Here is a 13,931-nt window from a genome sequence, read left to right as displayed (position 1 = left end):
GTTCCAGACTATGTAAATGAAAGCTGTACTTAAATACTGTTTTTGGTGAAAAGCAGAGATGATCAGATAGATGCTAGAGCTAACTAGTTTAGTGATCCAGTGAAGCTACATGTCAAAATTTTTATTTTTTATTTGTCTTGTGAAATACTGAATTACCGTATAACTTTAGATGCTGTTTTGACATTAACCCCTTTGGAGCTGGGAGTTGGGATTTCCCAACATTAAACGTGAACACATTTCGCAGAAGCTTTTAGCATCGGATTATCTGGACATTCACACCTAGTGTGAGTGTTGTGACTAAGTGAACTTGTGGCAGAAGACCAAGCTTTAAGGGATTGTGGACTTGCAGATCCTGACGCGTTATATTGTGTGAGTAGTGTATAATTTTAAAACTTAAACAAATTGTGTATTTCAATAGAGGAGGACTTTTTGTTTTTTAAATGTAGCTCTTTTAGAAAACGATGAAAAGGATGAAGAGGATATGTCTCTGGATTCAGGGGATGAAATCTCACATATAGAAGTATTCAGCAATTTTCATTCAGAAATATTGGCGAAACAGACCAAAGGATCAAGTGGAACAGATCAAAAAAAGAATATTCAAATTGAATTGCAATCGTCTCTTGACGTGCAAAAAAGTTTATTAGAAGATAAGACTTACCAAATTGATTGTGAAGACAGAGCTCCTATTGATATAGTATGCTCTGAAGGAGAGGACAGCAATTCAGAACAAGATTCATATAGCAACTTTCAGGTTTACCAAAATCAATTAAATATGTCCCATCAGTTTAGTCATTTTAATGTTCTCACTCACCAGACATTTTTGGGGACACCATATGCCCTTTCATCAAGTCAGTCTCAAGAAAAAGAAAATTTCTGTCTGCTTACAAAAAGCTTTGATAGAAATCTCCATTAAGTTAAGGGAAAAAATGATCATTATTACAGTAACTTCTTTTTATAAGGCTATTGTGGACTTTTGTTTCTGTTTCTTAAAAGTGAATTAACAATTTATATTTCATTCTCTAAAGGTTTCTTATCCTTTCTAAAATGTTTTTTCCTCTTATTTAAATCATGATGGCCTGTAACATTTGAAGCATCTGAAAATTGAAATAAATATATATATATTTTTAACATATATTGTACTTGAATTATCTCATGTTGGCACTTTTAAGTTTTACATTTGTTACTTGTACTTGGGCTTCAAATTGAAGTCTGTTTTATATGTAAAATTAGATGTTAATAGAAGGATGGTAAATTACAATGGCTTTACTTTTCTTCCTGTCAAATGATAAAAACTACTTTTGCTGAAACAAATTGTCAACTATTTATTTTCATTAAAGCTTTTGTATAGTGTTTTTACACAGGTATAAGCTAGTGATACTAATATTTATAGGATTTTGGCTCAGCACTTCAAGATGTATCTAACAAACAAACAATGCAGTTTCATCCTAGGTAATAAACATACATACATAAGACTTAGCATCAAGCAGCATGATTTTTTAATCTTCAGATTGAGCCATGTAAAAATTTGCCTCATTGAAGTTTTTGAGGTATTTGATAATTATAATTTTTTTAAAAAAACAGGACTTGTTTATCAAAGAAAGACATTGCACAATTGGGAGCACTTTTTTTTTTTTTTTTTGATTGGTACTGGGGTTTCAACTCAGGGCTTTGATTACTCTATCATTACTCTTACCACTTGAGCCAGGCCTTCAGCCCTTTTTATATTTTGCCTGGCTCACCTAGACAGACTGCTCTCCTTTTTATGCTTGGGAAGACCAGCATTGCGCCATCACACCCAACTTTTTCTGTTTACAAACTTTTTGCCCAAAGTGGGCTTTAAATTGTTAGTCTTACACAAAATGGATGTGTATTTTTGAGATGGCCCTAAATTAGAGTTAATTATCATTTATTAAGCACCTTAGTGCTATACAGATAAAATATAGGGAGGAGATAGATTTCAAGCCTTTAATGTACTTACTGCCTGCAATTAGTAATGCTAACTCTCATGTTTTGAAAAGTAATCTGAAGTTCAGTAAAAGTGTAATGTTCTTTACACAACAAAATGCATGAGTAGTATGTATGAACAAACACTTAAGTCAGGTAAGTAGAGTTTTTACAGGACTTAATGTAACAAAATTTTTTTTTTTACTACTCAAGCTTTTATGCAAGTCTTTTATTGTAGTTTTAAAAGACAACATTTTACTACATTATGTACAAGTTTTAAATTAGCATTTGAAAAATAAGTCTAGGGTATTTAAAAAAACACAGTTGAATGATCACTTTTTAATCATGTGGAAGACACTTTCTACATTTAAAATGAAGAACTAAAATTCTCTTCTTGATTTGCAGCTAAAGGCATCAGATTAGTTTCCAACTCCTTTTGCTTCTGGAGAAGGCCCTGAAATCACATTGATACTTTAGTAAGATGTACAGCCAACTTGGAAGTTATTTCTAGCTTATTTATGTATTAATTTCAGCTTTGATCAAAATTATCAATAATTCTTGAAGTTTTCTGTGGACATTATGCAGTTCTTAAAATTTAGCATAAAAACAGGAATAACTTTTATTAAATATCTGGGGCTAAGATGAACTCCTCTCCCAAGTGCTCTTAAAAGACATCGAAGAAGTCTCCCTTAACATCATAGTCCTTCTACCCTCGAAACTTTTGTAAATTACCAAGGCTGAATTGCATAACTCTCAAGCTATGTGTAACCAGAGGTAGCATTTAAAGGACACTTCCATAGTATCCTTGTATTAGGGGCCAGAATAGGGATGATTTTCTAGCGCTAAGGGACAGGTTAAGTAATACATGAACCAAATTTTCCCAAACACAAACTGAATCAAAGCCAGCTGCAAAACTAAAAAGTCCATGCGTACATTTCAACAAAATCATAAATATTACACGTTTATCTGATTTTGATACAAACTTGTAATTGTTCTGGGAGAAAATGTCTGATACTGTTATATTTCACATAAATAGTGTCTCCGGAACAGACATGGATATTCTGTTCTAAACTGCCAACACAGTTTTTTAAAAGCATGGATCCACAATGGTTAAAAGTTCATTTAATGTCATTGTTATTTTGTGGTTAGTTTTAGGGCTTTACTATGTTTTCATGTTCAAGTGTACATATTTTTTATTCAATAAAGTTTTCTTAGTACTCAACTGTCTTATGATTTCATACTGGAAAAAACTTTGAGACAGGTTCTTATACCTATGATTCTCCTGCCTCACCAGTGCTGGGATTACAGGTGTGCACGTCCAGCCAAGGAACATTCATAATAATCCAAGGCAAGTCCCACTTCATTTGTCAAAACCTCATACCTGTCGTAGTTCTGAAAGTCCCTTAAGGATTGCCTGCTGTCGATCCCTGTTTTTCACCAAATTAGGATTAAGAAGTGGATCCCTGACATGGGCAGAGTCAAACAGCTGTCTTTGTTCTTGGTCACAATCTGAAACCAGATAAAATTTATACAAGTTAAATGTTTGTAATAATTTGCTGTAGTATTCTAAGGATTCATTAATTTATATCCTAGGAAAGCACCAGCTTCTCTCCACCTCAGATTACTAACTTTGAAGTAAATTGAGGGGTTGGGGTCTTTACACCCACTTCTCGTTTTTATAGAAGAGGTGGTTTACTTACCATGAGGATTTTGGAACTGAGTGTCCTGAGTGGAAGGCCTAGACAGTGGTGCATCTGGATCGAGGTAATAGATCTCATTTGTTCGAACATACGGAATAAAATGGGATGGTTCAGACATCCCAGATGACAATTCTGTTTGACCACCTTCTGCAATCAGAGTCTCTCTTTCGTAGCTACTTTTTCTTAGGGGTAAGTATAATGTGTTAGTTTGAGTTTGTTGGGTTCTGTTTTTTACTGCTGGAACTGGTGATGATTGTAACCTATTTATTAAAAAAGTACAATAACAAACTGAGAAGCTTTAATAACTTGTATATTTTAGATTAAACACATCTACTGTTAATCACATTTCAATTTATTCAAGATATACCAGTAACACCTTTAACAATGTCAACCAAGTATGGTAACCTGATGTCTGTTAGGGTATAATTTGAGTTTTTATTAGTACTAGCTAAATATATGTATTTCAGTATAAGGGGAAAAATTAAATTGCTAGACCCTAAGGATCTATTACCATTAGGCTGGGCTAATTTAAGTCTGTCCTGTAAATTAATGTCCTCATCAACTGAACTAAGTTTGCTCATTCTCAGATAACTCTTTTAAGCTGGTTCATGCACAAAAACATGGGATTAACTTCTTTTCCTCCCCACCACTTAAATCCAAGTACAAGGCCTTTTCCAGTGTTGATGCACCTAGAAAATCAAAAGTATTTAGACCCAGTATAGCTATCCCTTAATCTCTACCTTGCATCTGGAAGCCATACTCCTGTTCGTGCATTCATATATCTATGTACCTAGATATATACACCTAGACTTTTGTATCTCTTTAGTCTCACACAGAAAGCACTAAGTAGCCACATACCTTTCCTTACTGAATGAATGAATTTTCAGAGCTGCTTCTTCCTAAAAGAGATAGAAAATGTAAAAAGGAGTAAGTATATAGCATTTCTAAATGTCATCACAGATACTTAACGGTTAATTGCCAAAATAATCTGAATACCAGACAGTAGATAAATGAAATAAGAGACATTTAGTATCAGACCAACCCAAAAATTCTTAATCTCCCAAATTGGACAGTGTCAGACAAGATTTTTCTATGTAGCTCAGGATGGCCTCGAACTTGTGGTCGAAATGCTGAGATTTCAGGTATGTACGACCACAGCTGGCTAAAAAAAGGTCGTCTCCCTTCCCCTGTGGTGCTGGGGATTGAGCCATGTCTCTACTGCTTTTTTTAGTTTTGCAAACATAAACTTTTCCCCAGCTGGCCTTAGTTGGGATTATATGGGCATGTACCACTACACCTGGCTTGCTTTTCAGATAAGGTCTCCCTTAGACTGGCCTTAAATCACTATTCTGTCTCCAAGGAGCTGGGATTACACCATGCCCAATTTGAATGAAGAATAGCACTCTTTCTTCTAGAGAAGTGATTAAATAACCAGGTAATTTTCAGCTTTTTGGACCATTTGTGTTTCTGTTGTAGCTAAAAAAACCACTCATAGACAATTCATAAAACATGGTTATAGCAGGGCACAACTACTGAGGAGGCAGAAATCAGAAGGATCACAGTTCAAAGCCAGCCTGGGGCAAATACTTCATGAGACCCTATCTCGAAAAAACATACCACAAAAAATGGCTGATGGAGTGCAGGCCCTGAGTTGAAGCCCCGCCACAAAAACAAAACAAAACAAAAAAACATGCACATAGGGAATTGTGTTTTCAATTTAGAAACATCAATGGATTCTTTAAAATGTGATAAAAGAGCTTTACCTTGACTGGAAGCCACCTGATCTTTGACTCAGCTTCTGGATGAGATGAATGAAGAATTTCTGGTGAAGTGCCTCTATTTTGAGAAAGGTGTTCAGGATTGTTTCTCTCTACCAAATGAAGCAGTTCCATCTGCCTTCTTACCTTTTTTTCTTCTCTCTGCTTTTGAAGCTCCTTAGGGTACTTTTCTGATGCTGGGACATACCTTTTGAGAGGCTTATTTATGTTCCAGTCAAGCCTTTTAGGACATTTCTTCATGAGCTTTGTTTGCATCTCTGTTCTTATGAACTGGTTATTACACCAACTATTTCCATTTTCCAAGTTGGCTCCTCTATCCTGACTGACTTCTTCCTTGTCATTTTTAGTGGTAAACTGTCCATTAAATTCTGAAGAAATCTCAGGAGATGAACAATTTATAATTTCCCTTTCTATTACTGACCCACAGTGTGATTCTACATTGGTGCAAATTCCTGTATTGACGTTATCTAAAAAAAATTTCAAATAATTTTTTAAAACCATAGAATACATAATAGTTTATCACTTTATCATTCTTCCAATATTAATTTTTATTAGTTACCCTCTATAACCATTAAAGAACAGCCAAATCACCCCTTCTCCCACTGGCAACAACTATTCTATGTTGTATTTCCATAAACTGACTTTTCTAGACTAGCCCCATGTAAAGGGAGTCATACTGTTTTGTAACTGGCTTATTACTTGCCACAAAGTCCTCAAAGTTCATCCATGTTTTGCCATGTGTCAATTTTCTTAGTATATATAACACATTTTTTTTTTTTGTTCATTCATCTGTGCATAGACACTTAGGTTGCTTTTACTTTTTGGGGGGGGCGAGGGTAAAGGTTTGAACTCGGTCTTACACTTGCTAGCTGAGCCACTCCACCGGCTCTTTTATTTGGATATTTTTGAAATAGGGTCTTGCTTTTTTTTGCTCAGGCTGGCCTTGAAACCTTGATCCTCCTGAGTGCTGCCTCCCAATAGCTAGGACTATAGGCATGAGCCGCTGATACCCTGCCGCTTTTACTTTTTTGACTATTATAAATAATGCTGCTATGAATAAAGCTATCTAGTATCTGACACCTTATGTTTAAATCTTTTTCATCCTGTTCTTAATTTTTTGAAGAACTATAATACTTTCTACAGCAAGTACAAAATTTTACATTAATTCCTCCAAACCTCCACTTTTTGGCACTACTGGAGCTTGAATTCAGGGCCTCATGCTTGCTAGGCAGGTAGGAGCTCTACACTTGGGCCATTCCACCAGGCCTTTATTTGTGCCCAAACTATTTGCCTAGGCTGGCTTTGAACCTCCATCCTCCTCATCTCTGCCTCCTGAGCAGCTAGGATTGCAGGCGTGAGCTACTGATGACCGGCCACATTTTAACAGTTCTTAAGTATGCATTTCAGTGGTGCCATATAATCACCATCTACTTCATATGATATGGTTAATCTGGTATTGAAGTCAGGAAGTAGTGCAGTGTTAGGAGAACTGCCTTAAGACATTTTGGGTTTGAGGCTACCCAACTCAAGTGGCTCATACAAAACTATTCCTACCCTGTGGTCAGCTAAATTGGTTTTTGTGGTCTTTGGGGGCAAGGACCACAAGTACCAATAGGAAGGTCCCCTTTACTAGTGTTTTGAAAGTGAAGAGGTAAAATGACTGCCTGGGGGGAAAAAACAAAACCCAGGTGTGGTGGTACATACCTGTAGTACCAATTACTGAGAAGGCTAATAAGGCAGGAGGATCACCCGAAACCCACGCAAGCAACACAGCAAAACCTGCCTCAATTTTTTTTTTTTAAAAAACAGATGGAAGGCTGAAGGGATTCATAATAAGCAGAGACCTATGATAATGAAAAAGATGGCTATTGCACATGAAACAATGTCACTAGGAAAATGTAAATTAGAACACTCCTATATTTTGATGGACAAAAATATTTTGGAGGACAGTTTGGTAGTTCCTCAAAATGCTTAATTTTGTCACATGACTCAGCAATTCTATTTTTTTCCCAACAACTGAAAACAGACTCATCACACAAAAACATTATACATGGCAGCATTATTCACAATAGCCAAAAAGGGGAAATAACCCAAATGTCCATCAAATTATTAAAGAACTTCGCAGAATGTGAAACTGTCCATTCAATAGAACATTACTCAGGAATAAAAAGGAAAAATGTATTGATACAGCTACAAGGATGAACCTTAAAGCATTATGCTGAGTCAGAGTAGCCAGACAGAAAAGACCACATACGGTACGATTCCAGCAACATGAAATGTCTAGAAAAGGCAAATATTCCAACAAAAGTGAACTGGAAGAGGGAAATAGAGTGACTGCTAATTGGTTACTAGGTTTGGTGAAAACACCAAATTGTGCCTCTAAAAGAGTAAATTTCGGGTTGGATCTGTAGTTCAGTGATAAAGCGCTTGCCAAGCCTGGGCACCAGCACCACAAAGGGGGAGGGGGAGCACTAAATTGTGTTGTGTGATTCAATATGATGTTAGAAAAAGTTAAAAATCAAGACATAAATTATTTTCTTAAAAATATCAAATCTTTACACTTGAAATGGACTCAGTGCTAATTCTTTGTAATTTTAAGTAAGTTTTAAATCATAATTTCTACATATCTGAATACCTGTTTGTACACCAGTATCCTTCTTAGGAGAGGCTATAGGAGAATTGACACATGTATTCATTTTTACACCAATTTCATCAGCATCATATCTTGAGTTAGGAATGTTAGTGCATGCCTTATAATCCACTTGCATTGTGTCAACTGGCAATGAGAAATAAATTGTTAAAATAATACTTAAGAATTATAAATAAAAATTATGTATAGGGGTCTTAGGATATAGCTCAGTTGTAGAAAGTGCTTCCTTATCATGCAAGGCCCTGGGTTTGATCCCTAGCACTGCCAAGAAAATGAAAAATGTATGTATGGCAGCAACACAAAAGACTTTTACTTAACCGGAATGAATAATGCAATAAAAATGTCTAAAGGCTAGCCTAAGTGTTTTTCTTTTTTTTTTTTTTTTTAACACAAAGTTGTTTGCATTCTTAGCCCTTACTGAATTTAGGGAGATCACTAAGTGCTTTCTTTGTAAAAATGTATACAGAAGTACCTATTCTATTAGGGCCAGGATTGCTGTGAGCAATACATAAGAACATTTATAGGCAAAAGATACTGAAAAGTGTAGCATTACTTCTATTTTTATAGGGAGGATCGGGGGAGTACTGCATTTGAACTCAGGGCCTCATTCTTGCTAGGCAAGCACATGAGCCACAAAGCCATTTCTTTTAGAATTTTCATTTTTTTCCTTTATTGTGCTGGGTGGGGGTATACTGTAGCATTTACAAAGGTTATTACAATGTATCAAATGTAGCATACTTCAATTCACCCCTTCCACTGGCTCTCCTTTATCCCCTCCTCCCCTGATTCCTGGAAGTTTCAACAGGTATCATTTTTGCATTTACATACATTTGTACACATTATTTGCAACATATTCACCCTCCTACATTGCCACCTCCGTACTCCTACTAGTGTCAAAAAAAAAAAAAAAAACCAAAACACCCCTCTCCCCCACCATCATCTCTTACTTCTACTTTTAAAACAACTTCCTAAATAAAATAAACATTCCTATTATAATTAGGTTAGCTGAGGGCTCTGGGTGTGGTCAAATGGTAGGGTATATGCCAAGCAAGTGAAGGCTCTAAGTTTAAATCCCAATACCAGCAAAACAAAAACAAAGTTAGGTTAGCTGAAAAGCTAAAATTTCTTTAGAAGTATTTACTTGTCAGGTATAATAAAGGTATTAAAAATAAGCAACTTTAAAAAGTTATCTTCAAAAAAGTTATTCTGATTCATCACCTACCACCGAGATTTTTAATCAATCTAGAAGTGTCATGTCCCTTTTGAGCCAATTCTCGGATTCTCTGTTCTTGTTTCAGTCTCTGTGCCAACTCCTGTGCTCTCTGCATTTTCTGGAATAGCTCATTTGTCTTGAGAGTCATGGTTTCCTATCAATATTGACAAGAACAGAGTTATTAAATACAATTATCAAGCATATACACACTTGACTAGTCTCAGTAAATACTTTCTAAGCTTTTCCTGTGTACAGTCTGGCACTAGTCTAGATGCTAATGACAAAACAGCAAAGAGGGCAAAGTTTCTGCCCTTCTGGACCCTGCACTCTAGCATGTTTTTCTTCAATTGTATTAAATCACAAAAGAATTCTTTACGTATTTTAAGTTTACTAAACCCTGAATTCAAACTTCAGAACCACCAAAAAATAAATAAATAAAAATTACTCAAACCACAGCATTTCTGGCTATTTGCCATGTAAGCAAATGATACTTTGATTTTCTCATGTACATATGGTTATCACAAAAGGGTGGCTGCCTGAGCCAATTTAACACAATGAAATTGGAACCCAGATCACACACCAGCCAGTTTTAGAGTGAAGAGTGCCAAAGTGGGAAAAGGCAAGAAAATGTTCTACACCTTTAATCTTTGGCAACTGAATGTCACTATAATCTCTCTGTCAAAACACGGCACATGACACTATTCTATATCTGAAGCACTGAATGGTGGAAGGGTGAGGTTTTGTAGTGAACCAGATACTGACTTTTTTAAAAAGGCTGTTACTTTGCTCAGATGAAACTACTACTATAGTTACAGACTGTATCATCAATGCCAGTCAATCACTACAAAAGAATGCTTCTCTTAACAGGTAGATATGGATAGAAAGGACAATCATTTCTCTTATACTTAGAATTATCAATACAATCATTGCTTAGAAATTAATTACACAAACCCCTAGTATCTAGACCACAATTATGCACATGGATAAGCTTTAGCTTTTAGCTTTAGCTTTGTGCTATGATTCATCGTGACCTCTTCTCTCTTTGCACAAAGACCAAAACAACAGAATGTTTGAGAACTTCGTGAGAAAATAAAACCTCAAGCTTCTCTTACTTCCATACCTTTTTTTTGTTAAAAAATTTAATGTCTCCTACAGTTTCACAATTTTAAAATAAATGCAGATGTTCAACTTCTAATTTATTTTTTCTCTAAAAATACATACACTAAGCCGAGTACAGTGGCTAGCACCTATAAATCCTAGTTACCCACTGGACAGGTGGAAATGAGAGGCCGATGAGGCCAGTCCAAGCAAAAAATTTCCCAACACCTACATCTCGACCAGTAAAAGCCAAGAATGGTGGTGCGCCTGTCATCCTGACTCCAAGGGAAGCATAAATAGGAGGATCGTGGTGCAGGCCAGCCAGGGCATGGAGCATAAACACAAGACCCTGCAGCACACAGACTAACAGATGCAAAACTCACTGTACAGTATGAATTCTGATACATTTAAAAAGGAATGTGAAAACCCAAAAGCCAGTGCTTGGAAAATGCCTTTTAAAGTAAAAAGGGCTCGGGGCCTGACTCAAGTGGTAGAGTGCTTGCCTAGCAAGCTCAAGACCCTGCAAAAAAAACAACAAAAAATCCCATTGTTATTCTAATATGTTAACAGTTAAATACTTACTTCCTTTTGTTTTTGCTTAAGTATGTCTTCTTCATACTGTTTCTGCATCTGTTCTCGTTCTTGTGCTAAGCGCTGGTCCTCCTCTTGTTCTTCCTTCCTTCTTTGTTCTTCTTCCAGTTGCTTTTTTCTGCGCTTCTCTTCTACTTGAGCAGTGATTGCTTTCTAGTCATAAATAACCACATAAATCACTGTCACAAATAATCCATGCAGCCTTTGTTTTAGAGATGAGAATAAAATTTTATCAGTATTACAGTATTGTACACAGTACATACTACACATGTGAGTAAAGTTAAAATGTCAAACTTGTAATGCATTTCATCTTTCATTTGTCCATTCAAGCTCTACATGCCTTTTCTTCAACCCCACATGGGCTGTGACAAGAACAGAAAAACCAGGTACCTGAAGGGAACTGGAGACGCAGCTCACTGGTACAGTGCTTAACTACCATACACAAGGCCTTGGATTCAAATCCCCAGTACCACAAGAACAAAAAAATTGAAGAAATAATCTCACTGCATGGAAAGTGGCAGATGCTCTGAATTTTTCACTGAATCAAGTAAGAGTAACATTAACTATGCTAAACTATTCAGGTATCAAAGGGTTTAAAGAATCATTCAACTGAACACAGTGGTGCCTGCCTAGTGACTAACTGTAGTCCCAGCCACTCAGGAGGCTGAGGTGGCAGGATGGCTTGAGCCCAGGAGCTCAAGAGCAGCGTGGGCAACATAAACACACATACACAACAAAACAAAAAAGTTCAGATTTCAGGGAAAAAAATCACCACAAAAAATTATTCAGACATTAAGTCCCCTTACCTATCAGACTAAAATTGGGATTTTTAATCTTAACTTCTTATATTATCTGCTAGATTCTTAAAATTCTACTTTAATTCCCTATATTGTTCCCTTTCAAAGAAATAATGTTCAGACTCTACAGAACTCTGGGGAAATAAATTGATGAAAAAATAACCAACACTAACCTAAAAACAATACAAATCCATATATACAACTTATATGTTAAAGACTCTTGGAAGGCAGGTAGCTGTAGTACGTGACACTGGTTTTCAGCATAAACTTAATGCTAGCATAATGCTAGCTGCAGTGGGTTTGGACTGTCACAAGATTGAACAGGACCTGTACTGTAAATTTATACCAGAATTTTAATTTCTATTTATGTAGGTTTATGTTGGCCATGACTATCACCAATTAAGGCAAAAAAGAATGTTTTACAATGTTATACCTGATGTTCTAACTGTTTTTGTCGCCGTCTGTCCCGTTCCTCAATCTGTGCTGGGTCCAAGAGAGCAGTCATAGAACGGAGAAAGCTGGCAAGATACAGGCATTAGCTATTCAAAACCCCCCAAAAGGAAGGTTCAACAAAATAAGTAATTTCTACTTCAGATACATCTACTAATCATTTCTATTTCAAACAAAAACACCAAACTTGAAAACAATTACACATACTAACAGTTCTATTACAACACACATGCTTTCTTAAAAAATCAATAAAATTAAAGAATGAACTTACTTTGTTTTCTGACTGTTTGCCACAGCTACATTGCTAAGAGGTTTTGCTATATGCTCTTCCTCTGATGATTCAACCTGGCTTCCAGGAGTAAGTGTATAAGCATTGCTGACATCAGCCAGCTTCTGAGTGTCAGGAGAGACACAGAAGTACTCTGGGTGTTTCTGTGTTAACTGAGATGACAGCCAAGACTGAGAACCAGGACGACTCTTTAATAAATCAAAATGCGTTGCCCATCTGTCATTCTCCTCACTCTATTTGTGACAAATAAGAATTGCTAAGAAATTTTCCAATTATTCCCACACAAAATCCTAAAAGATAAACATGATTTCTAAAAGTCACTACAGAACAAAAATAAGTGTAACAAAATTATGTTGTTTTGAATCCTAGCTTGGAAAATGAAAAACTCAAAGAATTGGGAAATTACTAAGAAGTTTAAAGAAGCTATGCAAAATCACACTAAATGCATTTAATGCCAACATGTTCACATGGCCAATGTGGAACTGGAGTACTCCGTGCTTGTCAAGAAGTTTCAGAATACTTGTAAATTTATGTAATTAAAAGACTTTGAAGCTGGGAGTGTGGATCAAGTGGCAGAGCACTAGACCTGAGTTAAATCCACAGTACTACCAAAAACAACAACAACAAAAATTTATTCCCCCAGTATGGCTGTAAAGCCTCATTCATTACCTTTGAATACATAATTTTTTCCCCTGTTTTCCTTTGTTGGTCATTTTCTGTTTGTTTCTTCAACTCTTCGATCCATTTGTTCTGCTGCTCTTGTTTTACAGCACTGAAAGAGTGTTCCAGCAGTACAGATTCCTAAATAGAAATCATCAGACCATCTAAAGTTCAAGTCTCTTTTTCTGATTATTTATAGCTGTAAATTCTGCCAAAATTACTTATGCCAGTAAGACATTTATCACTAGGAGGAGCAATAGTGTCAAAAAAAGAATTAGACTGGTCCTCAGGACCATTTTAAGCACACACTAATAGAGGACTATAATAAAATATCTAAATGTAAGGAAAGGTAACATTTAATTCTCTAAGCAGCCTATAAAAGTGCAGCTTTGGGAAAGAACACTCAGTGGTGACTCTGCCTGGTCCAGAACAGCCTTGGTCATTTCATAACTCCTAAGATGAGAGACAGCCTCCTCCTTATTCTAGACACCATCCACCAGCCCACCTTGTCTACCTGGCAGGCAGAAATATCATTCACATGGGGACGAAGGATCCAAGATAATAGATCTTCCAAGATGAACAACAAATTAGTAAAATTATTTTGAATTCAAAAATGAGTTAAAAACCCTCTGGAACCAGAAGACCTATAGAGGTTTAGTATGTAGTTCAAAATCCTAGTTTTTCACATGCTTGTTTGCCATATATCCTCTCCTTTAGAGTCATGTCTATTCAAAATCTTTTGCTGCACTTAAGAAAATATA

The 13,931-nt window shown here is 36.1% G+C and overlaps 2 protein-coding genes across 19 annotated transcripts in view; one reads left to right on the top strand and one right to left on the bottom strand.

The window, feature by feature from the left end:
* Tasor (transcription activation suppressor) overlaps positions 1-3,166 on the top strand; it is a 53,649-nt gene extending 50,483 nt beyond the window's left edge. For 2 of the 4 annotated variants that reach the window (XM_074043990.1, XM_074043989.1), the window contains exon 24: positions 447-3,166. In XM_074043990.1, coding sequence (XP_073900091.1) covers positions 447-913 — 467 coding nt within the window. In that variant the 3' untranslated portion in view covers positions 914-3,166. Of the gene's footprint in view, positions 1-169 lie in introns of all 4 variants that reach the window. The other 2 variants (XM_074043991.1, XM_020171821.2) reach the window with 1 other exon arrangement.
* The window catches only part of Ccdc66 (coiled-coil domain containing 66), a 29,974-nt gene continuing 16,639 nt past the window's right edge, over positions 597-13,931 (bottom strand). For 13 of the 15 annotated variants that reach the window (XM_020171822.2, XM_074043995.1, XM_074043996.1 and 10 more), the window contains 11 exons: positions 13,180-13,311; positions 12,493-12,743; positions 12,205-12,289; positions 10,966-11,127; positions 9,295-9,439; positions 8,058-8,198; positions 5,408-5,889; positions 4,503-4,543; positions 3,645-3,904; positions 3,326-3,453; positions 597-2,398 (listed from right to left, as the gene is read on the bottom strand). In XM_020171822.2, the coding sequence (XP_020027411.2) occupies positions 2,312-2,398; positions 3,326-3,453; positions 3,645-3,904; positions 4,503-4,543; positions 5,408-5,889; positions 8,058-8,198; positions 9,295-9,439; positions 10,966-11,127; positions 12,205-12,289; positions 12,493-12,743; positions 13,180-13,311 (1,914 nt within the window). In that variant the 3' untranslated portion in view covers positions 597-2,311. The remainder of the gene's footprint in view (positions 2,399-3,325; positions 3,454-3,644; positions 3,905-4,502; positions 4,544-5,407; positions 5,890-8,057; positions 8,199-9,294; positions 9,440-10,965; positions 11,128-12,204; positions 12,290-12,492; positions 12,744-13,179; positions 13,312-13,931) is intronic. The other 2 variants (XM_074043992.1, XM_020171823.2) reach the window with 2 other exon arrangements.

This window comes from Castor canadensis, chromosome 10 (assembly GCF_047511655.1).
Source record: "Castor canadensis chromosome 10, mCasCan1.hap1v2, whole genome shotgun sequence".
NCBI classification, from domain to species: Eukaryota; Metazoa; Chordata; class Mammalia; order Rodentia; family Castoridae; genus Castor; species Castor canadensis.
The sequence above is the reverse complement of the archived record's forward strand: the minus strand, read 5'-3'. Positions and strand labels throughout refer to the sequence as shown.